Below are 26,125 nucleotides of genomic sequence, written 5' to 3'. Positions count from 1 at the left end.
TCGCCACAATGGGCGAATGAAACGTTTGTACACCGGAACAAGGTTTGTACAACAAAGCATATTTTTAAGCTGTCTATAAAACCTATGTCAAAATGTTCGCACAATGAGGTTATCAGAAATTGAGGTTCCACTTTAGTCAACATTTTGTCGTTGGCAACACCTCGCACGTCCAAATTGAGCTTAGGGGAGGGCGTGGCGAAGTTGGGAGAGTGGCCGTGCCAGCAATCTGAGGGTTCCTGGTTCAATCGCCACCTTCTACCATCCTAGTCACGTCCGTTGTGTACTTGAGCAAGACACTTCACCCTTGCTCCAGATGGGTCCTGGTTAGCGCCTTGCATGGCAGCTCCTGCCATCAGTGTGTGAATGGGTGAATGTGGAAATAGTGTTAAAGTGCTTTTAGTTCCTTAAAAAAAAAAGGTAGAAAAGCGCCATACAAGTACTACCCATTTAAAGCAGTGGTTTCTTAAACTTTTTTTTTTTTACCAAGTAACACTCAGAAAACACATAGCTCTTCAAGTACTGCCATAATGACCAACATTAAAATAGAGTAGCATAGTGTGACTAAATGTTCATTAAAAGCAAGGCAAAGTTTTATTAATAAGTATAATTAATATTATTGGTGACTGTAACATTATACACAGTTTGAACAGTAACACTTTGTTTGATTATAGGAAAATAAAACACTGTACTTTATCAATCAATCAATCAATGTTTACTTATATAGCCCTAAATCACTAGTGTCTCAAAGGGCTGCACAGACAAGAACACGAACCACTACGACATCCTCGGTAGGCCCACATAAAGGCAAGGAAAACTCACACCCAGTGGTACGTCGGTGACACTGATGACTATGAGAACCTTGGAGAGGACCACATATGTGGGCAACTCCCCCACCCTTTAGGGGACCGAAAGCAATGGATGGCGAGCGGGTCTAACATGATACTGTGAGACTTCAATCCATATTGGATCAACACAGCCGCGAGAGTCCAGTCCAAAGTGGATCCAACACAGCAGGGAGAGTCCCGTCCACAGTGGAGCCAGCAGGAAACCATCCCAAGCGGAGGCGGATCAGCAGCGCAGAGATGTCCCCAGCCGATACACAGGCAAGCGGTCCATCCTGGGTCCCAACACTGGACGAGCGGTCCATCCTGGGTCCCGACTCTGGACAGCCAGTACTTCATCCATGGCCATCGGACCTGACCCCCTCCACATGGGAGAGTGTGACATAGGAAAAAAAGAAAACAAAACGGCAGATCAACTGGTATAAAAAGGGAGTCTATTCAAAGGCTAGAGTATACAAATGAGTTTTAAGGTGAGACTTAAATGCTTCTACTGAGGTGGCATCTCGAACTGTAATCAAGTGATTATTTGTTGTACCACTAGATGGAGCAAGTGTACCACTAGTAGCACAAGTACCATAGTTTGAGAATAACTGGTTGTTGGGTTTGTTGTCTGTGAGTGTTGGTTGTATCCTTCATCGAATCTAGGCAAGAGGTCGCGGGCAGGAGCGAGGCAGCGTGGTCTGGGTCCGAGCAGGGAGGTCGTGGATCGAGGAAGGCAGTTAGGAATCCGGATGGATGTCAAGAGGCAAAGTACGATCACGGAAGACACGGGAGTCATGGGAACATACAGACGTTCTGGCAATGGTTCCTCGGGTCTGTTGGTCTTTATGCCGCTCCCTTCATCAAGTTCAGGTGTGTCGATTATTGATTGAGTGCAGGCTTGTTGCTGCGTGGGCGTGCTGCGCTCAGCATGAGCGGGGATGTGTCTGAGTATGCTGTCAGCGGAGGAGAGTCTTGGTGTATTGACAGAGGAGGCCCCCGCCGCCGAGGAATCACGGGTTCGACTCTGCGTCAGGACAGTGGGATGAGTTTGCCAAGTATAAAAATGAGCTGAAATTTTTGATTGAAAGAAACAGCTCTTCTAAATGTGTCCACTAGATGTCACAGTAGCAATTATTTTTATCTTTGTAGATTATGCTACATATGTACCACTAGATGGAGCCAGTGTACCACTAGTAGCACAAGTACCATAGTTTGAGAATAACTGGTCTAAAGTATCTATATTTTGTGTGAGCACCATTGTTATCTGGACTTCATGTTTCCTCTTTGTGAACTGCAGATCCCCTGTACCGGCAACACTCATGCTGCCCCGCACCATGAAGCGACACCCATCATTCTTGATCGTAGGCAAGACACACTTTCCTTGGATGCTAGCCATTTAGACAATAATGGCTGTATGTTGAGTCATTCTCAGTGGACAGTAAATCTATATTGCTATATGAGCTGTACACTGACTAGACTTTAGTTGCATCCAAGCTTCATTTCTGTGTTGTCCCTTGAGGAGATTTACTGTAGTATAATAATAAATGGGTGCTAAAATGTGAGAGGTGTACTCAATTTTGCGAGATACTGTACGAAGGAGGAGGAGATGCAGGATTAAGGGCCGGGTGTCTTTGTCCAGGTAGGATTAAAGCTATGTAAGGCGATAACGATAATAATATCCATGTACACACTGCATGCAGACAGACAGGCTGGATAAAGGCATCAGTGCAATCCTACACTCAGCAACCACAACTTTCCATTTAATTCCTATACTCTCTACCATCTATCAGCTCTGTCATGAAGTTGGCCTTCCTAAAAGGCTTGTGCAAAATTAGAATTGAATTGATGTCTCCCCAAATCCAATTTGAAATGTGAAATGAGGTTGCGAGCAGAAAGTAAAATCACACTTCAAAAATTCAAATTAAAAGGAAGCATAATTGGAATTATATACTTGATGCTTTCAATGTATTTCAAAATCATGCTTTACATTATATTTCAGACATGATTGTTTTACATATAGTATAGGAATACATCTATCCATCCATTTTCTACTGCTTATTCCCTTTTGGGGTTGCGGGGAGTGCTGGCGCCTATCTCAGCTACAATCGGGCGGAAGGCGGTGTACACCCTGGACAAGTCGCCACCTCATCGCAGGGCCAACACAAATAGACAGACAACAGTCACACTCACATTCACACACTAGGGCCAATTTAGTGTTGCCAATCAACCTATCCCCAGGTGCATGTTTTTGGAAGTGGGAGGAAGCCGGAGTACCCGGAGGGAACCCACGCAGTCACAGGGAGAACATGCAATAGGAATACATGATATCCATCCATCCATTTTCTACCGCTTATTCCCTTCTGGGGTTGCGGGGGGTACTGGCGCCTATCTCAGCTACAATCGGGCGGAAGGCGGGGTACACCCTGGACAAGTCGCCACCTCATCGCAGGGCCAACACAAATAGGCAGACAACATTCACACTCACATTCACACACTAGGGCCAATTTAGTGTTGCCAATCAACCTATCCCCAGGTGCATGTCTTTGGAAGTGGGAGGAAGCCGGAGTACCCGGAGGGAACCCACGCAGTCACAGGGAGAACATGCAATGGGAATACATGATATATAAAATATTATATGAATACATATAATATATATTTAAGTTTATTTGACAGGTAAGAATAAAAGCATCTTCTATAAAATAGATTAATATAACTTTCAAATCATGAAAAATAATGAAACTGCTACAACTTAAGGACATAAGAAATGGTTATTTAGTTTCATCTCCTCCATCCATCCATTTCCTACCGCTTATTCCCTTTTTGGGGTCGCGGCTCTTCACTTTAAAATGAAAAGGTTATTAACAATTGTTCAAAATGTTAGGAATTTGTGTTTAATTTGAGTGTTTATAAACTCTCTCCAGTATTTAAGTCAAACGTACAGGTTTTATGCGGCCCGCGGGTGTTGTGTACAGAGGAGGGAAGCAGGCGACAATCAGGGCACAACTACGGTTCACAAGGTTTACTTAAACCTTTGATGATTACATGGAGTGTGTATGCCACTGTAAGTGAATGAGAGTTGACTATGTGTAATATTAATAATGTAAATGTTACCAGGGTTTGTTGTCTGTGAGTGTTGGTTGTATCCATCGTCGAATCCAGAGGGGCAAGGCAAAGAGGCAGTTCGTGAGCAGGCAAGAGGTCGGGGGCAGGAGCGAGGCAGCGTGGTCTGGGTCCGAGCAGGGAGGTCGTGGATCGAGGAAGGCAGTTAGGAATCCGGATGGATGTCGAGAGGCAAGGTACGATCACGGAAGACAGGAGAGTCATGGGAAGATAGCGACGTTTTGGCAATGGTTCCTCGGGTCTGCTGGTCTTTATGCCGCTCCCTTTCATTAAGATCAGGTGTGTCGATTATTGATTGAGTGCAGGCTTGTTGCTGCGTGGGCGTGCTGCGCTCAGCATGAGCGGGGATGTGTCTGAGCATGCTGTCAGCGGAGGCAAGTCCTGGTGTATTGACAGAGGAGAGGCCCGCCGCCGTGGAGTCATGGGTTCGACTCTGCGTCATGACAGTGGGGTGAGTTTGCTAAGTTTAAAAATGAGCTGAAATTTTTGATTGAAAGAAACAGCTCTTCTAAATGTGTCCACTAGATGTCACAGTAGCAATTCTTTGTATCTTTGTAGATTATGCTATATATGTAAAAAACAAAAACAAAAAAAACACATGAAGTCGAGGAAAATATTCAAACTACATAAATAACATTCTGTAATTTGATTTTGATATTATTTTGTTATTTTGATATATTGAAAATTACCACCAATGAGGTGACTGATGAACATTATCACATAATTTGTTCAGAAAGTAGGAATAACGACAAATAAAGATAGAATACTATTAACTGTATATATGTGTAAAAAAAACAACAACAACATCATGATTTGTACAATTTCTTTCTTTCTTTCTTAGTTTATTTCGAACATCAACATACTTACAACATAATACATCAGACAATTTCATATCATTTCACATTACATCATGTCCGAAAAGGAGTAAGAAGAAGCAAAGCTTATTTAATCTTACCCCTTTCCCACGTCAGAGCGTTTACAAACATATACATTCATGTACTGACCTTTTTTATAGTAAAATAGTAAATGACATCCGTGAATGAGTATTACAACAGTTTTGTCATATGTAATTAATTAATCCAGTCAATTTTAACATACTGAGATGAAGAATATCTTATTTTCAATAAGGTTGAAAGTGTTCTTCTTCTTTGTACTTTCTAAGCACTATTAATTTGAACAGCCTCTTAAACTGGATCATATCTGTTGTGATCCGCTTCCTGGATCACATTTTGATGTCGATTTTTTTGAGTCCTTTTGTATTCTCGGTTTGTTTTGGACTCTTTCGATTCCTAGTTTTTGCACTTCCTAATCTGGTTATCATGAATTCGCATTTGTTCCACCTGCTCTTGTTTTTGACGCGCACCTCTGGTAATTTATTACTTCCCTATTTTAGCCTGCCTTCTCCCTTTGTTAAGTCTTGATCCTTTGTTTGTGGTAAGAGACTTGCACGAGACGTTCCTGTTTTCTGTGCTAAGTTCCTCCTTAGCTTCCCGTGCGCTCGGCACATCCCTTTTGGACTCTAGACTCTGCTAAGTTTTAGCTTAGCTTCCCGTGCATTTGGCACGCGTTTTCTTTTGTTTATTTCTGTCCATTTTTGTACCAGTGCTATTAATTTTTGTATTAAATCAAGCTCTTATCTGCTATTCCAGTCCAATTGGTCTCCTTGCATCTTGGGGTGCACAAAACGTGCATCACTATGCGCTACCCTCATGACAATATCAGTACAATGTTTAACTTATTTACTTAATCCATTCCATAATTTAATTCTACATACTGATATGCTAAATGTTTTAAGTGTTGTACGTGCATACAAATGTTTTAAATTAGATTTTCCTCTAAGGTTATATTTCTCCTCTGTAGTTGAGAAGAATTGTTGTACATTCTTTGGTTAGCAGGTTATAATTTGCTTTGTACATCCTTTTAGCTTTTTTCAATTTTAACAAATCACCAAACTTTAATTAAATTGACTCAATAAATAAAGGGTTTGTATGTTCTCTATATCCAACATTATGTGTTATTCTAATTTATTTTTTTGTAACATAGTTAACGAATGTAGCGCACATTTGTAGTTGTTTCCCCATATTTCTGCACAATAACTCAGATATGGTAACAATAGTGAGCAGTAGAGAATATGAAGTGATTTTTGGCCCAGGACGTATTTTGCTTTATTCGTTATTGAAATGTTTTTTGCCACCTTATGTTGTATGTTTTGTATATGAGATTTCCAGTTCATTTTATCATCTATTAATACTCCCAAAAATCTGGTTTCTTTTATCCTTTCAATATCTACTCCGTCTATTTGTATTTGTGTCTGATGCTCCTTTCTACTGTTAGTATTACTGAGATTCAAAGATAGTCTGTTTTTATCAAACCATTTTTTAAATGTGTTAATTTCTTCCGTTATTATTTGTATTATCTTCTGTGTGTTCTCTCCTGAACAGAAAGCAGCTGTGTTGTCTGCAAATAAAACTAACTTCAAGTCCTTTGTGATTTTACAAATGTTGTTTATATAATGATTAAACAATTTTGGTCCCTGTATTGATCCCTGGGGTACGCCACAAGATATATCTAGCCTTGTTGACATATTTTTACCCATCTTCCTGTTGGTTAAATAGCTTCTTACCCAGTTCAATACCAAACCTCTGATGCCATATCGTTCTAGTTTTTGTATTAAAATATCATGATTAATTGTCTCAAATGCTTTTGTTAAATCCACAAATACTGCGGCCGCACATTCTTTACCATCTATTGCATTGGTAATTTCCTCTGTTATTTTGATTAATGCTATTGATGTTGAGATATTTGCTCTAAATCCAAATTGGTTCTCCACGAGCGTCCCACTTTTGTTGATACATTTATCTAATCGGCTATTGAATAGTTTTTCCATGATTTTGGAGAATTGTGGAAGTAATGAAACTGGTCTGTAGTTAGTGAACTGGTGTATGTTTCCATTCTTATGAATTGGTACAACTTTTGCAATTTTCATTTTGTCAGGGAATTTGCCGGTTAGAAATGATACGTTACTGATGTATGTCAGAGGTTCTGAAATGTCTTCTGTAACCTTTTTTATCATTACCATATCTATTCCATGACAGTCGGTTGAGGTCTTAGATTTACAATTTTGATTACTTCTTCTTTTGTTACCTTCTTAAGAAACATGCAATTGGGATTTCTGTCTATGTGCTCACTCAAGTTCTCAACTGACCCATCATCTGCATTTGGAATTCTTTGTTCCAGATTTTTTCCGATATTGACAAAGTAATCATTAAAACGTTCAACTTTTTGGTTCATATTGTAATTTTTTGTATTTCCACCTAGAAAGTAATGTGGGTAATCTTTCTAGCACCATTTTTAATGATGCTATTTAGGATGCCCCATGTTGCTCTCATGTTGTTTCTGTTCTTGTTTAATAATTGACTGTAGTATTCCCTCTTAGATGTTCGTAGTATACCAATTAGCTTGTTTTTATATTTCTTATACTTAGTTTCTGCCTCTATAGATCTCTGTGTTATTAATACTCGATATAATGTGTTTTTTTGTGACACGCATTTCTCAGTTCTTTTTTCATCCATGGTTGGTTGTTTTTCTTTTGCTTCTTACTAAGTTCTTTCCAAGGACAATGTTTATCATAGTGTTAGAAAGGTGTTGAAAAAAATCCCAAATGCATCATCTACATTATCTTTATTGTATACATTGTCCCAAGTTTGTTTCCTCAGATCCTCCTTGAAGGAAATTATTATTTCCTCTGTGCATAGTCTTTGAAATGTCTTTTTGTCAATGTTCTTCTTCGTGTAATTCCCATCATAAATAGTAAAAACTGGCAGATGGTCGCTGATGTCGGTTGTTAACAGTCCACTTGTGCTGTTATTATCAAAGACATTAGTGAAGATATTATCAATTAGTGTAGCACTGTGACTTGCAATTCTGGTTAGCCTTGTGATTTGGGGATACAAACTTGGACTATACATTGTATCTATGAAATCATTAATGGACTTTTGCTTATTGGGGTTCAAAAGATCTATATTGAAGTCTCCACATAAAAAAAGTACTTTTTGACAGATTCCATTGAAAGTTCCCTTAATCCAGTCTTCAAATCTTTCAATACTTGAGTTGGGTGTTCTATATATATAACTGATCAATACTTTTCTACTTCTTTCATGACATATCTCAATGGTTATACACTCTAAAACATTGTCAATAGCTAGTGACATGTTTTTTTGCCACTATTTAATCGAAGTCCTCCATCACATAAATAACAACTCAACGACTCCATTCTTATTTAATCTATTAATATAATTGAGTTCATATCCTTCTAGTCCATAGTCCATTCCTTTTTTTTGTATCCTACTATGTCTCTGATACAGCAATAATTTTAAAAGGTTCTTTAAATTGTTCCAAAAATGATTTCATATTGTTAAAATTGGCATATAAGCTTCCGCAGTTGATATGAATAATTGAGAGTTTGTTTTTGGAATTAATGTTGGTGTTGAATTGTACTTCTGTTTAATATCAACAATTATTGTCCATGTGAGAAAAAAAATGTGTGTCTGGATCAATAGAACTGTCCAATTCTGTCCCGTTATGATCAATGCTGGAAAAGGTTATAAATTCTCTTTCTGATTGATTATTGTTTGTTTGTGTCATGGTTGTGTTTAATTTATTTATCGTTATTGATATTTATCCAGCTCTGCCATTTTCCTTATGACTATTACTCTTGCTTCCTCTGGTGGTCCATTTAGTTTAAAGAGGAACATTATCACCAGACCTATGTAAGCATCAATATATACCTTGATGTTGCAGAAAAAAGACCATATGTTTTTTTAACCGATTCCCGAACTCTATAAGGGTGAATTGGCCGATTTTAACGGCTTTCAATTGTTCGCCTGTCGGAGCGATGACCTTTCACCCGTGACGTCACATCGTGAAGCGACCCGCCATTTTCACAAACACATTACACACACCAAGTCAAATCAGTTCTGTTATTTTCCGTTTTTTCGACTGTTTTCCGGTACCTTGGAGACATCATGCCTCGTCGGTGTGTTGTCGGAGGGTGTAACAACACGGACAAAGACGGATTCAAGTTGCACCAGTGGTCAAAAGATGCGAAAGTCCTTTGTTTGTTCTGCACACTTTACCGACGACAGCTATGCTACGACAGAGATGGCAAGAATGTGTGGATATCCTGCGACACTCAAAGCAGATGCATTTCCAACGATAAAGTCAACGAAACTCACCTTTGTGATTTCGTTGATGTTATTGACTTATGTGGAGTATGCTAATCAGACATATTTGGTCACGGCATGACTGTAAGCTAATTGATGCTAACATGCTATTCAGACTAGCTGTATGTACATATTGCATCATCATGCCTCATTTGTAGCTATATTTGCATCCAGCCTTTCCCTCCACCCACATTTATTGCCAAACAAACACATAACAATCGTTGGTTGGAAGGCGATCGCCGAATTCGTCTGTGCTTCCTCCCGTGCCGCTCTCTGTCGTGATGTGGCACAAAACTTTCTGTTACTTCTTTAATTTTGTTTTCGGTACTTGCCTCTACACTCCAACCATGCGTTTTAATACATGCGTAATCTGTTGAATCGCTCAACGGCGCTGAAATCCAAGTCTGAATCCGACCTAATATCGCTATAACTTTCTGTGCTATCCGCCATGTTTGTTTCTGTGTGGTCACGCTGTGGATATAACGACGGTTAAATCAGGTACTTTGAAGTCGTTTTTCGGGATATTGCGTGATGGGTAAAATTTTGAAAAAAACTTCGAAAAATAAAAAAAGCCACTGGGAACTGATTTTTATTGATTTTAACCCTTCAGAAATTGTGATAACGTTCCCCTTTAATAAATATTTTGCAGTTTGCTGTCTGTTTGTTGTATTTTGCCTTGTTTTCTTAGGCTACATGCTTTTCTGGCAATGTCTGCGTTATTCTTTGTTAAATGTTCCTTTTAACTTCCTCCGTTGTTTTAGTAATGCAGTTTTATATTTTCTATTGACGAACCTCATTATTATTACTGGTGCCGATCCATCCTTCTTCTTATGGAGTGGGTGGCAAGCTTCTACAGTTGCAATGTCCATGAGTATACCCTTGGACTCCATGAACGTTGCTACTTGTCTCACTGAGGAGATGTCCAAATTCCCGGGCTCCTCTCCACCATTGGCGGTCACCGCCCGAGCATATGAACGGGGCTTTACATTAAGCCCGGTCAGAATAACGTCGTTTATTCAAAACATTTCAGAATGTGCTTTTTCTATCTTTAAACAAAAAAAATTATCTGAAGTTGTCTTTATTATTAAGTTATCGTGCTGTGTTTTTACCTGTCCGGCCCACTTGGGAGTAGATTTTTCTCCATGTGGCCCCCGATCCAAAATGAGTTTGACACCCTTGATTTAAGCCCAACACTTTTGTTAATTGTGACAATATCTAACCATTACGTGATGAGGGCTACACAGTTAATTGATTTAAAATTTAAATCAAATTGGTTAATGGCTAAGTTAAAAAAACAAAAAACTGTGAAATGGATTTTTCTTTAAAAGTCTCGCACCTACAAGAAACCGTAAGCTCTCCTTTCCAGAGAGTACTCTCCACAGACATGAGGTGCTCCCAACACACATCGGTGTTTCACATTTTGCTTTTATCTGTGGCTACTAATTAACATTTTCCCCGTCCCAAATTACAGAGTTGGCAACTCGTAAAAAAATCACAGTCTTAACTCTGCATCACAACACACCTCATACCACCTGCCTGGCTGGAGAATAGTCTGGTGTATATGTTCGCGTCACGTAACTTGCGTAAGCGACGCCGTCTTGACCCTGCCCACTGCAGAATTATCTCAGGTTTGCGTCGTTGGCGACGAAGACCACAGACCTGTGATCGGTCAGCTTTCCAGTCATACTAAAGACTATACAAATCGGACTCATTACCTCCCTGCTTGGCATTCAGCAGCAAGGGTTGGAATTGGGGGTTAAATCACCAAAAATTATTCTCCGGCACGGCCACCGCTGCTGCTCGCTGCTCCCCTCACCTCCCAGAGGATGGGTCAAATGCAGAGAATAATTTCGCCACACCAAACAAAAATTTGTCTTTAAATGTATGTTCCTTTGGCCTTTTATGAGCTTATTTCGTTACAAATGCCATGATAACGTCAGCAACCCCGCTCCCCTCTGTTATCCTTTCCAAAAAATATACATTGAAATGGTAATTGAACATTTTTTTTTTCAGGGAAAACAATTGAAATTCTATAAATCACCTGGAATTCATAATAACTCCAATTCAACACCCCATGGGATGGTTTTACAGTACGCTTTTACATGCCCCTGGAAATGGCAATTCCAGTAACAAAACACATTTTTAGATTCTCAATCTATATTGGACCGCGTTATTGTCATATGATGCATTGTTTCTCATTAGGTTGTGCAGGTGAACTTGATGAAAGGGCCAGTGAATGTAGATCCAGTGAAATCATCCATCCATTTTACTACCGCTTGTCCTTTTTGGGGTCCATTTGAGCTGGAGCCTATCTCAGCTGCAATCGGGGTACACCCTGGACAAGTCGCCACCTCCTCACAGGGCCATCACAGATAGATAAACAACATTCACACTCACATTCACACACTAGGGCCAATTTAGTGTTGCCAATCAACCTATCCCCAGGTGCATGTCTTTGGAGGTGGGAGGAAGCCGGAGTACCCGGAGTGAACCCAGGCATTCACGGGGAGAACATGCAAACTCCACACAGAAAGATCCCAAGCGCAGGATAGAACCCAGGACTACTCGGGACCTTCGTATTGTGAGGCACATGCACTAACCCTTGTACCACCGTGCTGCCTCCAGCGAAATCATATTGACTGTAAATGCATGCCGAACCCTAAAATAATGACAAAAGCACACACTTAGTGTAAAATATTTTAATGTCTTTTAGCAAAGGCAATACATTCCAAAGCTCATCATATCCAATTACACAGCACTAAAACAACACCAGTAGACTTATTAAGTACACATTGTGAAATTATTAGCAACACAAAATTTACAGTACTGTTGATCGGTACACAAAGAGGTATTGATTCCGAAGAGTGTAGTGCGCAATTGTAAACACTAGTGTTTTTTTGTTTGTGTGTTTCGAAGAGGTGGGTAGTAAACTGGGATGTCATGTTCACAGACACTGAAAATAGATGATTCGGGAAAACTCTGGTCTTCAAGTGGGAGCTGTTTTTCACAATTCACGAGCGAGAAGTCAAAGTCGAAACAAATCTCGATCTGACCCAAAGTCTGAGCATCGGAATTCTGAAGAACACAGATCATTTTCAGTACCATTGTAGAACTCAGTGGGGAACTGAATTGGTACGGCTTTTAGACAATCATACCTTTGAAGGGTGCACACACTGGATCTTCGGGGTAACACCATAGAAGTTCTCTATGACACCTTCAATTTGGGAAAACTACAAAAATATATTCTTAATAAATTTTATTTATGATACACTTTACATTCCATATAAATCTCAAAGTGCTAAATGACACACAGTGGATATAGGCCATTGTTTGGACCTCACAACTTCCATCCCATTTTGTTTGATTCTATGACAGCATTAAAAAAATATGCATGTATCTGAGATGTGAATCGTCAGCATTCAATCTGAATGTTTTCCTTTTTTTTTTTTGAGATGTATTTGTTGACGGACTGATGCAAGTCATCCAGGTTATAATTACAGTGGTAGCCTACTATACGAGTACACCAGCTTACTAGCTTTTCGGGATACAACTTGTCTCTCAGCTAATTGTTCTGCTTTGACTTGTGTTAAAAAATGTGGGTTATGAGGCTCTCCATCGCTAGTTGGCATAGCCAGCATATGCCACACTGACCCTTGTAAAATCTGCCTTAAAAATCCAGTGTTTTCCTTGCTGGATTTACCTTGTAGCTAGAGATGGACATCCCTTTGTTTTCCAATTAGAAGAAAGTGAAAGTGAATGACAATGTTGAGAAGAAGCGGATTAAGCAAGCACTGCTCGTCTGTGCCATACTAAAGCAGAATGAGTCACTTAAGGACATTAAAATAATATCTAAATGGTAAACATTTATCCATGAAAATATGGAGAAGCTGCTGATGGAGTGTTTGAAAGAGAAGGAGCTCGAAGGAGATATTATAAAAGTTCGCTTTACAAGGTAAATGCCGTGTCACGCCCTGCGTAACAATTTTGTGTCTGGTTTGTTTTTATTTTGTTCTGTGCTTTGTTCCTGTCCAGCACCCTTACTTTGATAGTTCCACTTCGGTTTTGAGTATCAGGCAGCCACTTTACTTTGGATCGCAGCGCACCTGTCTTGAGTTTGTTGCTATCTTGCCTATTTAGTGGGTGTTACTTTCCGTGGTTTGGACATTGTTTACTTTGTGGACGTTTTTCTTGCGAGATGTCTTGTAAGTCTGTTGTTCTCTAGCATTCTGTTTTTATTATTTTTGTAGCATGTTAAAGGGGGAATGCACTTTTGATTTTTTTTCACAATCATTTTAGTTTTAAGATTCTAAAGATGATAAAAAAAACTTCCAAGATTTGGCAAATGTGAGTCGCCATTGTAGCCTTCAAAGCCCTATAAAAAACTTTAAAACCCTCCATCAGGGTTTTATATACATGCTACAAATGTATATATATATATATATATATATATATAATATAGTAACAGAAACATTCATAACAATATGTAATATGTACAATATTTACTGTTTTTTGGTCATTTTATGCATTACCGAACCTTATTTCCTCAGCACATTTGTTTTCGTTCACATAAAAACACACTTCCGACTTCTAGCATTAAACTCGCATGCGTTCTAATCATGGATTTGGTATTAGTTGACGAACATGGCTATTTCTGGAGAAATGAGGATACAAAACCTTATGTTTTTTAACTTGATTACACAGAGGATGAACAACTGGTTATAGAAGCGAGCATGAAGAGAGGCTGAAATGTTGGAGCATGCGGAAGCTGAGAGTGAGGTCGGCGTGAACCGACGCTGCAAATGTGAACCTTGGAGCCGAGCTATGGCAACATAAAATTGCGTGCTTACCCAAAATAATCAACCAATCAATCAATGTTTACTTATATAGCCCTAAATCACTAGTAACTGGAACCTCCCCGGCCAGCTGGACCAAACGCACAACTGTCCATCGGGTGAGTCACTATAATATTGATCATGATACATTCAGCACTTCATGCTTGTAATTACAACTACAGTACATACACATTTGAGCTAGCCGTGTACAAACAAAACCTGAAATGTGCGCCTATACTTTACGGATACTGTAATTTGATTGTTAATGTTTTTTAGTCAGGATAGATTGGTGTCTTTTTACAATGTGTTGTGTATTACAAACTCAAAAGCCATTCGGGTGCTGTTGCATTTCTAACTTAAATGGCGATCCGACATGATACATAAGTTATGATACGATTAACGATACAATACTTTTTAAAACATTACGATTCAATTCCATGCAATTCGATGCAGATTGAATATTGGTATGTTGAAAAAAAAAGTATCATGTATTAGCTCAAAACAATCAGAGTTTTTTTTTTCTTAAATAGACAGATAGAACAGGCGGTTCTTGTAATAATTTTGAACAAATAGTAGAACTAATAACTCTGGTGCATTGCAATCCATACACATTAAGAAAAAAAGTTGTAAACAGAACACTTTTGTAAAGGCTACCAGGTTTTTACTGTTGTTTTCTCAGATAGCAAAATTTAAGACCTGCTCAGTGGCCTTGTGGTTAGAGTGTCTGCCTTGAGATCGGTACGTCGTGAGTTCAAACCCCAGCCAAGTCATACCAAAGACTTTAAAAATGGGACCATTCACCTCCCTGCTTGACACTTGGAATTGGGGGTTAAATCACCAAACTAATTCCCGGGCACAGCTACCGTTGCTGCTCACTGCTCCACTGACCTCCCGGGGGGTGATACAGAGCTAAGGGTCATATGCAGATGATAATTAAAATTAAATTAAAATAGAGGCTACCCCGCGGGGAAGGAGAGATCCACATGCCCGAGAAAGCGGTCACCAGCTCCCTTCGTCATCCATTGACATCACGGAGCAGCAGCTGCACTATCTTCCTCAAAGAGAAGACTGGCGCGATGAGAGTTTACGAGAATTACAGCTCATGACGCAGGCAAAACACCCTTTAATGGAAACACCTACAAGTCGCAAATGTACTTTATCGAAATTTTAGAAATATAGTTTTTATTTTGCAAAAAACTGCAATGAAAACGCAGCCCTCATTGCCCACCTAAGTATATCCATGCCGTCGCAACATGTGGGTGATCAGATTTGTCGTGCTGCTGCTACTTAATCGCTGCTGTGCAAACTTTACGAATGGCCTTACTTCTATCCAACTTACCATTTTTTAAAATAAAATCCAAACATTGACCACACTTAAGATTTAATATTTGGGGGTGCATTGTCTGTAAAACTCTTTCCGTGCTGTCTGCCATGTTGCTCGGTTTTGTTGTAGGTCGCAAACAGAAAGTTACTCTTGTATGACATCACAAGAGATGCCTTGCAAGATTGGAGCAGCAATATTTGGTAGCAGAGCTCCAATCAACTGATTCATGCCTTTGAAATCGACCTCTATACCTAGACGTGGATATTAATCGTTCCAGAAGCTCGTCAAACGATGTATTTATATCTCTAAAGTAAAATATTTTTTTTTCTATTTGTATCGATTAATTTTTACACCTTTAGTTATTTCGCTACAAATACAGGTCCTCAGTGTTCGCTCTTAAAATAACAATGTTGCTACAGCTTGGTTATTATACAGGTTAAAGAATGTGAAGAAAATATTGTTGGCATTTTTGGGTGCATTTTTAGAGTGAGTTGGAGGCAGAATGAGTTGCTCCTATTAGCTGCATTGCAAGCCACTGAGAACAAGCCGATTATTACAAATTAGAATGTAAAAAACCCCAAAGTCTTTTGTCTTCTTGTTCCTCACAAAATTCCCCAAAAAAGTGCAGTTCCCCTTTAGGCTTTTGTATGTGTATATATCAGCTTCCCCTATGCTTCTGGGGAACTTCCTAGTGGCTCTCGTCTTTTGTTTTGTAGTAAGTTAAATATGTTTTACCTGCAAGCTGCCTCCTGGCTATCTTCTGCATATTGGAACAATGCCAATTATCGCTGCCTTGCGACACAATCGTTGCATGTTGTACATTATAATCACATAACTTTACAGGAGTAATGTTGTTTGTAGAACAATCTATTGTGTTGTTTTTGCTGCCATATTTGTGATCTAAAAGTCAATATTTCTCCTTAAAGATGTAACATGTTAAAATGATGGTGTTTTGTGGTGAAGCAAACACAAATTACAATAATTTTAAATAATTTCAATGGGCGACACTGTTTTGCAATACGACTCTTTTGAGGTACGAGCTGCGTCACAGAACGATATATTGGTTGAACGGTATCTCGTATCACGGGGTCCCACTGTATGTAAACGTACCCTAATGCAGAACATATAACCTAAAGTTAGAAAACACATGCATGGATAGCAATACAACTTCCACATATCTAATTAGATCACAGCAAATTGCGCAAGACTTTAGTTCAGTGGGTATCTAGAGCAGGGGTAGGGAACCTATGGCTCTAGAGCCAGATGTGGCTCTTTTGATGACTACATAGGGCTCTCAGATAATTATATTTATATAGCGCTTTTTTCTAGTGACTCAAAGCGCTTTACAAAGTGACACGAAATATCTAAGTTACATTTAAACCAGTGTGGGTGGCACTGGGGGCAGGTGTGTAAAGTGTCTTGCCCAAGGACACAACGGCAGTGACTAGGATGGCGGAAGCGGGAATCGAACCTGGAACCCTCAAGTTGCTAGCACGGCCACTCTCCTAACCGAGCTATGCCGAGTAACCGTGTAATGCTCTTCCATATCAGTAGGTGGCAGTCGGTAGCTAATTGCTTTGTAGATGTGGGAAACAGCGGGAGGCAGCGTGCAGGTAAAAAGGTGTCTAATGCTTAAACCAGGGGTAGGGAACCTATGGCTCTAGAGCCAGATGACTGCATATGGCTCTCAGATAAATCTTAGCTGACATTGCTTAACACAATAAGTAATGAATAATTCCGCTGGTAATCACAGTTTCAAAAATAATGTTTAAATTATAAAAAATGTTCATGCATTTTAATTCAGCCATCCGTTTTCTACCGCACCTGTTCAAGATGTCGCATCAATGGTAAGAAGTATATTTATTATTTTTTAACTTTTACAATAACAATGTTGTTAGAAAGAATAAGAGACTTATTATACTGTACAAATGTTGGTTATACTTAAAAATGCACGAATTTAGTTGTATTCAATGTTGAAAAATGTTATATGGCTCTTACGGAAATACATTTTGAAACATTTGGCTTTCATAGCTCTCTCAGCCAAAAAGGTTCCCGACCCCTGATCTAGAGCAAAGGCCTTCCTAAAGGGGTCCGTGCCCCGTAGGGGTCTGGGAGGTACTGCAGGCGGGTTGTGAAATTTTTCTTTATTCCTTTAATAGTCTCCCAAGTATTTTCACAAAAATGGATGGTTTTGTGACACAACAAAGCAAACAACCAGAAGAAAGATAAGCTTACCCTTCATTTTAAAAAACGCGGATTAACAAGGTACCTTCAAGACCAATTTAATTTAAAACTAGTGATGTCAAACAGTACATTTTCTAAATCAGGTTATTCACATATTAAAATTATGATTACTACAATAAATCACTGTAATTGAATTGGTTGCATAATTCAAATTAACTTTAAAAAAGATCCCAATATTTTCAAACAAATGCAGCGTTATTTTCAGTGTCACACACACAAAACAAATTATATACTTCTAATACCAGCACGCCAGTCAGAGTCTTCCTACTAATCTTTGCACTGATGTATACATTAACCTGATCACTGACCATACAACTACCTGTGCTGCCTTTCAGTTGTATGTGCAGTCCAAATAAATTCTGTAATTAATCTGTGTTTAGACATTTTTAATGCAATATTTTTGTGATTAATTACGTTAACCTTGAAAGCACGATTCGAAAAACAATTTCAGACGAAAAATATAAAAGGTAAAGGATCCCCGGTGATTCTCTCCATTAGTTTAGGAGTCTTTGCCCTGGAGAGACCCGATCCAAAGGATTAACACCAGACCTTTAAATTCACTTTTCTTTTCTTTTTGTAATATGATCACTAACATTCTCAGTAAAATACAGGAAGAGGGCATCGCAAGACTAGCAGTTTTCAGTGACTGGCCTCTTACATTATTCTAATTTGTTATATTTCATCAGGGAGCGAGTCGACAATTTACTGTTTTAACCTTTACCTGTTAACTTTCTTTTACCCTTTTATGACAATAAAACATGCTAAAAAGTGCCATAAAGTTTCACTGTAAGCCTGTCACACATGATCAAAGGGTAAGTTTTATTGCACAGTAGTTAACTTATTTTTTTACATTTACATTGCCTAAAAAACCCCAAATATAAACATTTGGGGTGTTAACAAAAATTAAATTTTGCAGATTAATCTAGATTCATTTTCATAATGATTTCTAATCATTAAAAAAAAATCAAAAATGTATTTCAAAACATGAATCTGTCCTGTCCAGCCATTCAGCCAAATTATATTGTTGATGTAGATGCCCATATTTGCTGTACAGATATACTAGGTGTTGAATACTTCTCTTGTTGCTTTATTTGTATTAGATTTTATTTAAATCAAATGTTTGGGAAGCATTTTATTACACAAAACCAGTTTTCTTTAAGTAATATAGACACTGTTTATCTTTTGTATGAAGGAATGTAGTTAGAAGAGTATAGTTTTTGAATCAAGAATCATTCTGAATAGAGATTCGATTATAAATCGAATCGTTATGCCCAAGAATAAAATTTAATTGAATCGTATTAAAGATTCACAGACCTAATAAACATTTCCAATTCAATATCGTCATCTGAAAAAAGAATAGTAATATAAAAATTAAATTAAATTTAAAAAAAGGAAGAGCGGCGTTTGTCCAAAAAGAAGTAGGTGACCAGAATACATGTTTTATGATTATAATTGTTTGACACTACAAGGGTTTCAAACATGTAGTCACTAAACAGGCGAAACTCAAACAAATTAAAAATAGCGTGAGAGTCCATTCAGTTCACCAGTTCAACTTCAAGTGTGAAATTATTATGTGATACAAAAACTCATTACATAATCATTAAAATTATATCCTTTGAGTACCTTGAAGGTAGAAAAGCGCTATACAAGTAAAACCCACACAACCCATATTCAAAACAAGTCTTGAAATATATTGCGTTGCATGTTATGAGGCTATTTCATATATTAGTTTCACCTTCGAAATCCAATTGCTGGTATAAAGAAACTTTTGCACAATATTGAATCATTTTGAGTTTCACCTGTACACGCATCAAAAGTACCTAGTATAGTACCTATAATTAACACATGTGAAACATTGATTCTTTGTCAGAAAATGTTTCAAAATCACTTCAAGTACATTTATACTTCATTATGAATAGTCATACTTACTTTGTAGTAGTTTTCAGATGGAATAATATCAAATTTCTGAAGGATGCTAGAATAACAGAGATATAGTTGTAAAATGTGCTAAAGAAGTTGTCACGTGTGAAATGGAGGGCTATAATAAAGACAGTAAAGAGTAGTGTTCCAGTACCTAGTCAAGTCCAATTTATGGTACAGTTCCAATGCCTTGCTGAAGTATTTATGTTGACTATCAAGAGAGGGTGCTTTAGCAGCACATGTGCCATGTTTGGACCACTCATACTTCCTGTTATAAAACAAAGAAAACATACATTTAGTATTGCGAAGTAAAACAAATCACACAAATTATATTACTACATTATACCTTGTATTATATCTGGAGAAAAACTAAAACCACACACCTTACTAATTTGAACTTCATATGACTCATAAATAATAAATACAAATAACAATAATCCATTTACCAAAATGCAAATGATGTAGGCTTTAGTAAGTCAGGCCAACTCTTCTCCATGTCTGGGAGCAAGTCCTGAAAACAACTTAGTTAGCTATTTAGTTTTGAAGTTGCATTTGATAAAAATAAAGTACAACCATTTATTAAAATACAAAAACAGTGAAAATACATTGCAATACCTCTATTTCAGAAGAATTGAAATGCCATGATGAATTGCAAAGAATCCCTTTATCAGGCCTGCAAATTGCAAACATTTACTTGATTAGACACTCATTTATTAACTGCATGCTAATGGGACACCAATGGTATTTCAAAACGCTGTGCTATCCTCATAATGTACATGCACAGTTGGGTGCATTCTTCCCTTAGCTAAATAGCTCATTAGGAGACCCTTTTATCCGGTTAAACATCACACACACACACACACACACACACACACACACACACACACACACACACACACACACACACACACACACACACACGCACAGACACACACGCACAGACACACGCGCACACAAGCAAGCACACGCAAATTACTCACCAGAGCCCATGTAGTGTCCAGAAACTAATATTATTATGGCAGTGCTCCATCTGAAATTCATAACAAATATTTTAAGATGGGCCTTTTGCACCAACTAAATAGTCAGTCACGTTTCTCAACCCAAACACATACAGGCAGATAATGCACCAAACAGTAGACTTGCCATAAAGGGTTAAAAACCCTACCCCTCATGTCTGCATGGTGCCACAATCAAAAACACACTGTCTTGTCACTTAAATGTCACATGACCTCTTAACTTTAAAAGTTGAGTCAGTGGAAAAGTTAATTTAAAAAATGGAGATGAATAGATTTATTTATTCTGCATGAATATTTTTCACCAAAAAGGTGAAAAAGGGTAGACTCGTGTAAACTTACGCCACAAAAAGTGCTCGGCCAATGGTGGGTGAGGATGATTTTTGTCCACAGGTGTCTAAAACACACAAACAGATGCTTAATAAACTACTAGAAAAAAAAATCTGAAACAACTATTTTTTTATGCACTTACGGAGGCAACATTGGAAAGGCAGAAACCATGGCCAGATAGAGCAGAAGATGAACCCCGAGGCCCATGTTGGATCTAAAATAAAAATAAAAGTTAATAATTATGTAAGTTTATGGATGCATTGAAGCAGGCTACTTGTTAATTTTTAATAAACACCAGCCATAGAATGACAAAATACAATCTTCATGTTAGTTAAATTTGAACATGTACAGCAGGTCTATTAACCCAAATCCGGCCCGGGAATGACACCATACCGGCCCCCGAGTTCAGTTAGAAACTTTTACACACCAAATTCCTAAAAACATTGTGCTCGTTGTATTGATGAACTTGGACCATTGTAAACATATTGACGGATCCTTGCATTAATAGTTTAACCTTGCTAGCAAACACAGAACAGTGGGGTCCAAATTTGTGATATACATAACTGAGGTGTTCCCCAAGGCACCCCTTTAAGGCCATGTCCACACGAACACAGAGAGTTTCAAAAACGCATATTTGGGGTTAAAACGATCTCCATCCACACAAGTGTGGTTTCAAAATTGTCTATGTCTACACACAAACACATACACCTGCTGTCATGCACATTTTGTCCAATCAGAAGCTTGAACAAAGCAGCAACAACTGACTTGGTAGCATTATACCTCTCTAATGTTTATTTTGACAGACAAGACGTACATTAACTTTAAAACCAGCCTGTACTTACACAGAGCCCTTGGAATATGCGTATTTTTTTTTTCAGTGTTTACAGTGCGCATGCACAGCTGTACTGCTGAAACCCAACACTAATATAATTATAACGTGTTCAGCAACATGGTGATGTATTGCATGGGCAGTGAAGTGTACATCATTTCTAAAATCAACACGTACTAACGAGCCAAGGAAAACGTTTTACATGTTTAACTGCCTATGTAATGTACATAGACATGCATGTGCCGCTGGAAAACGCTTGTGGAATAATAAAGCATTTAATCATCGATATAGTGATATAGTACATGCGCAATGAAGTGTATATTGTCTTTTTTTACAGTACTTTTCGGATTATAAGTCGCTCTGGAGTATACGTCGCACCGGCCGAAAATGCACAATAAAGAAGGAGTATAAGTCGCATTTTTGGGGGACATTTATTTGATAAAATCCAACATTAAGAATAGACATTTGAAAGGCAATTTAAATTAAATAAATAATAGTGATCAACAGGCTGAATAACTGTACGTTATATGACGCATAAATAACCAACAGAAAAGGTGTCCGGTATGTTAACGTAACATATTATGGTAAGATTCATTCAAATAACTATAACATATAGAACATGCTATACATTTAACAAACAATCTGTCACTCCTAATCGATAAATCCGATGAAATCTTCTTCCTTGATGTCGCTTCTAATCAACTCTGCCAACTCCAAAGGTATGCGCCGCTTCCTCTTGTCGTTTTCTGTTGCATATTTCACCCTGTCCAGTTTGTAATCTGCTTTACATGATTTCCTTTTCGGTCCAATTTTTGTTCAGCCCTTCTCAGTTTTTATAAGTTACCGCCAACATTGAAATGATCCACTTTAATAGCTACGGCAGTAGCATATAGCAGTTAGCATTCCATGACCCACAATGCACTTCTGCCATGACCCTCCCCCGCCGAATTCTTATTGGTTGACGTGTATGTGATGATTGCTGACGTGTGTGGGACGATTGCTGACATTTTCTTGGTCTCTTCCGCGAATAAGATAAATAATATAATTTGATATTGTGTAATCTGCAGTACATGATTTCCTTTTCGGTGCCATTTTTGTTCAGCCCTTCTCAGTTTTTGCAAGTTACCCCCAACGATGAAATTATCCATTCTAATAGCTACGGCAGTAGCATATAGCATATAGCAGTTAGCATTCCATGACCCACAATGCACTTTTGCCATGACCCTCCCCCGCCGAATTCTTATTGGTTGATGTGTGTGTGACGATTGCTGACTTTTCTTCGTCTCTTCCGCGAATGAGATAAATAATATTATTTGATATTTTACGGTAATGTGTTAAACATTTCAGACATAAGTCGCATAAGGTATATGTCGCACCCCCGGAAAACTGCGACTTATAGTCCGAAAAATACGGTAATTCTTTTTTTGTAGTTGCTGGGTCGCTTTTTAAGAATGTGCATTTACAAAAATGGAAGCAACATTTACAAAAATGGAAGCAACAAACGTAAGTTAACTTCATGATTTGTCATTAAATAAGGACTAAAAACATAAGATAATGCTGCACCTTTCTTATGGCACAGAGCAACAAGTCGTGTTAGTCAAAGTTGTACCATCCGGTGAAGGTTCCACAGCATTCATATCCATAACAGCTGACTGTCATTAGTGCTGGCGAGAGTGTCGCAAAGCCCATTTTGATGTGTGGAGGAGTTCAAGTACCCAGGAGTCTTGTTCACGGGTGGGGGAAGAGTGGATCGTGAGATCGACAGGCGGATCTGTGCGGCTTCTTCAGTAATGCGGACGTTGTATCGATCCGTTGTGGTGAAGAAAGAGTTGAGCCGGAAGGCAAAGCTCTTAATTTACCGGTTGATCTACGTTCCCATCCTTACCTATGGTAATGAGCTTTGGGTCATGACTGAAAGGATAAGATCACGGGTACAAGCGGCCGAAATGAGTTTCCTCCGCCGGGTGGCAGGGCTCTCCCTTAGAGATAGGGTGAGAAGCTCTGCCATCCGGGAGGAACTCAAAGTAAAGCCGCTGCTCCTCCACATCGAGAGGAGCCAGATGAGTTGGCTCGGGCATCTGGTCAGGATGCCACCTGAACGCCTCCCTAGGGAGGTGTTTAGGGCATGTCCAACCGGTAGGAGGCCACGGGTAAGACCCAGGACACGTTGGGAACACTATGTCTCCCGGCTGGCCTGGGAACGCCTCGGGATCCCCGGGAAGAGCTAGACGAAGTGGCTGGGTAGAGGGAAGTCTGGGCTTCCCTGCTCAGGCTGCTGCCACCGCGACCCGACCTCGGATAAGCGGAAGATGATGGATGGATGGATGGATCAAATGCAGAGGACATATTCCACTCCACGTAGTGTGTGGGTGTGTGTGTGACAATCAATGGTACTTTAACTTTACTGTAAAGGATGCTGGTTCTCCGCAATATAGAAATTAAGACCAAAAGTGCAGGGATAAATGTGGCCCCCAAAACAATTACCGTATTTCCTTGGATTGCCGCAGGGCATATAGTATGCGCCTGCCTTAAATTACTGCCGGGTCAAACTTGCTTCCCAAAATAATAAGCGCATGCTTAGTATTACCGCCTGGTTAAACTTGTGATGTCACGAGTGACACTTCCCCTGTCACTATTTTCAAAATGGAGGAGGCTGATTTCAATACCGGTAATTTGAAATCGCAGAAAGGGAAGAAGATAAAGAGCTATTCAGTAGGATTTAAGGTCCAAGCTTACATCACACTCAAATTTTTACTGCATACCTTTGGTAAGTGCCGGAGTGAGAAGAGGTTTTAAAATAATTAGCGCATGCTTACTCTTACCGCATGCCTTTGGTAAGCGTAGGAGTGAGAAGAGGTTTTAAATTAATTAGCGCCTCGGTGGCAATTCAAGGAAATACGGTAAGTTCAATTTTTGCAACATTAAATTTGGCCTTCGAGTCTGAAGGTGAATGTACATGGTTGTCCCTCTGTGTGGGCTGGGCAATGATGTGGCAACTTGTGAAGGGCCGTACACTGCCTTCTGTTGAAATGCAGCTGTGGAAAGGCCCCGGAACCCAAGAGGGACAAGCTGTAGAAAAAAAAAAAAAGAATAAATCTCTGATGTACATTACCTGTATGGCAATATCAAAAGTCAAAAGAAAGGAAAACAGTGCCATTATAAACAAAACATGAATTTTTTTAGGCAATCAATAATGGGGCGGTATAGCAGGGTTGGTAGAGTGGCCGTGCCAGGAACTTGAGGATTCCAGGTTTGATCCCCACTTCCGCCATCCTAGTCACTGCCGTTGTGTCCTTGGGCAAGACACTTACCCACCTACCCCCAGTTCCACCCACACTGGTTTAAATGTAACTTAAATATTGGGGTTTCACTATGTAAAGCGCTTTGAGTCACCAGAGAAAAGCGCTAAATAAATAAAATTCACTTCACTTCAAAACAGCTCTGTGTATTATAGAATGCAGTTCTGCCTCACTGCGTTAAATCACAGTAACATGCTGTTAAAGAAACACCTACGTGCCATGATAAACAAAACATGAAATGTGTTAGGCAATCAATAATGGGGTGGTATAGCTCGGTTGGTAGAGTGGCCATGCCAGGAACTTGAGGATTCCAGGTTCGGTCCACACATCCGCTATCCTAGTCACTGCCGTTGTGTCCTTGGGCACGACACTTTACCCACCTACTCCCAGTTCAACCCACACTGGTTTAAATGTAACTTAAATATTGGGTTTTAACTATGTAAAGCGCTTTGAGTCACTAGAGAAAAGCGCTATATACAAATAATTCACTTCACTTCAAAACAGCTCTGAGTTTTATAGAATGCGGTTCTGCCTCACTGCGTTAAATCACAGTAACATGCTGATAAACTAACACCTACGTGACAGTGTCAAGATCTATCCATTCATCCATTTTACTACCGCTTGTCCCTTTTGGAGTCGTGGGGGGTGCTGGAGCCTATCCCAGCTGCATTCGGGCGGAAGGCGGTGTACACCCTCGACAAGTCGCCACCTCATTGCAGGGCCAACATAGATAGACAACAGTCGACATAACTTTGTAAATATACGGAATAAACAATGGTATACTCCCTACCTGGTGAATATAGTCAACTTACTTTTAATGACGTGCTCTGAGGAATGCCCAGCAGTATGTGAACGTTTAAAGTCCAAGGGAAGCGCAGAAAACGGAGAACTACAAGAACAAAGGGAATTTATTCTTAGTAGAGAACAACTACTAGCTTCAAACCCACACAGGCGTTTGCAATCTTTCAGAGTGTGCGATACTTTAAATATGGTGTCGAGAGTCTACCTTTTCTTGCGATTTTTCTCCGTGGAGGTGGCCAAAGTGAATCGCCGTGTTAGCTTGTGAGTCACACAAGTGAGCAAGCAGGCAAGAACGGGAACAGTTGTTGCTTCATGGATGAGTTGTTTACATGCTGAATGTACGCCCGCCCCGCCTGCCGGCTCAGCC

General features: G+C 39.2%; 1 protein-coding gene and 1 long non-coding RNA gene across 5 annotated transcripts; both read right to left on the bottom strand.

The window, feature by feature from the left end:
* Positions 1-11,850: 11,850 nt before the first annotated feature.
* On the bottom strand, positions 11,851-26,123 carry rnaset2 (ribonuclease T2). 4 transcript variants are annotated; one of them, XM_061880298.1, is made up of 12 exons: positions 25,964-26,123; positions 25,770-25,846; positions 24,615-24,727; positions 20,972-21,043; positions 20,842-20,896; positions 20,467-20,516; positions 20,102-20,159; positions 19,933-19,997; positions 19,641-19,754; positions 19,496-19,541; positions 12,322-12,396; positions 11,851-12,241 (listed from the first exon to the last, which is right to left on the bottom strand). In XM_061880298.1, the coding sequence occupies exons 4-12, from the start codon at positions 21,034-21,036 to the stop codon at positions 12,053-12,055; spliced, it is 717 nt and encodes a 238-aa protein (XP_061736282.1). In that variant the 5' UTR covers positions 21,037-21,043; positions 24,615-24,727; positions 25,770-25,846; positions 25,964-26,123; the 3' UTR covers positions 11,851-12,052. The 4 variants fall into 4 exon arrangements, with proteins under 4 accessions (XP_061736282.1, XP_061736291.1, XP_061736301.1 ...); XM_061880307.1 differs by having other exon boundaries at positions 24,672-24,727; XM_061880317.1 differs by lacking the exon at positions 24,615-24,727.
* On the bottom strand, positions 21,672-23,215 carry LOC133538645 (uncharacterized). Its single transcript, XR_009803067.1, has 2 exons — positions 22,581-23,215; positions 21,672-22,360 (listed from the first exon to the last, which is right to left on the bottom strand). It is a non-coding gene; the product is annotated as an uncharacterized LOC133538645 (long non-coding RNA).
* Positions 26,124-26,125: the final 2 nt, after the last annotated feature.

The sequence above is a fragment of the Nerophis ophidion genome, linkage group LG02, assembly GCF_033978795.1.
Source record: "Nerophis ophidion isolate RoL-2023_Sa linkage group LG02, RoL_Noph_v1.0, whole genome shotgun sequence".
Taxonomy (NCBI): domain Eukaryota; kingdom Metazoa; phylum Chordata; class Actinopteri; order Syngnathiformes; family Syngnathidae; genus Nerophis; species Nerophis ophidion.
This window is presented reverse-complemented; position numbering and strand designations above follow the sequence as displayed.

Coding starts and splice junctions, on each gene's coding strand:
- rnaset2 (XM_061880290.1), bottom strand. Junction 19,998..20,101: donor TCAATTCTTCTGAAATAGAG/GTATTGCAATGT, acceptor AGTTGTTTTCAG/GACTTGCTCCCAGACATGGA. Junction 12,242..12,321: donor AGTGTGTGCACCCTTCAAAG/GTATGATTGTCT, acceptor TGTGTTCTTCAG/AATTCCGATGCTCAGACTTT.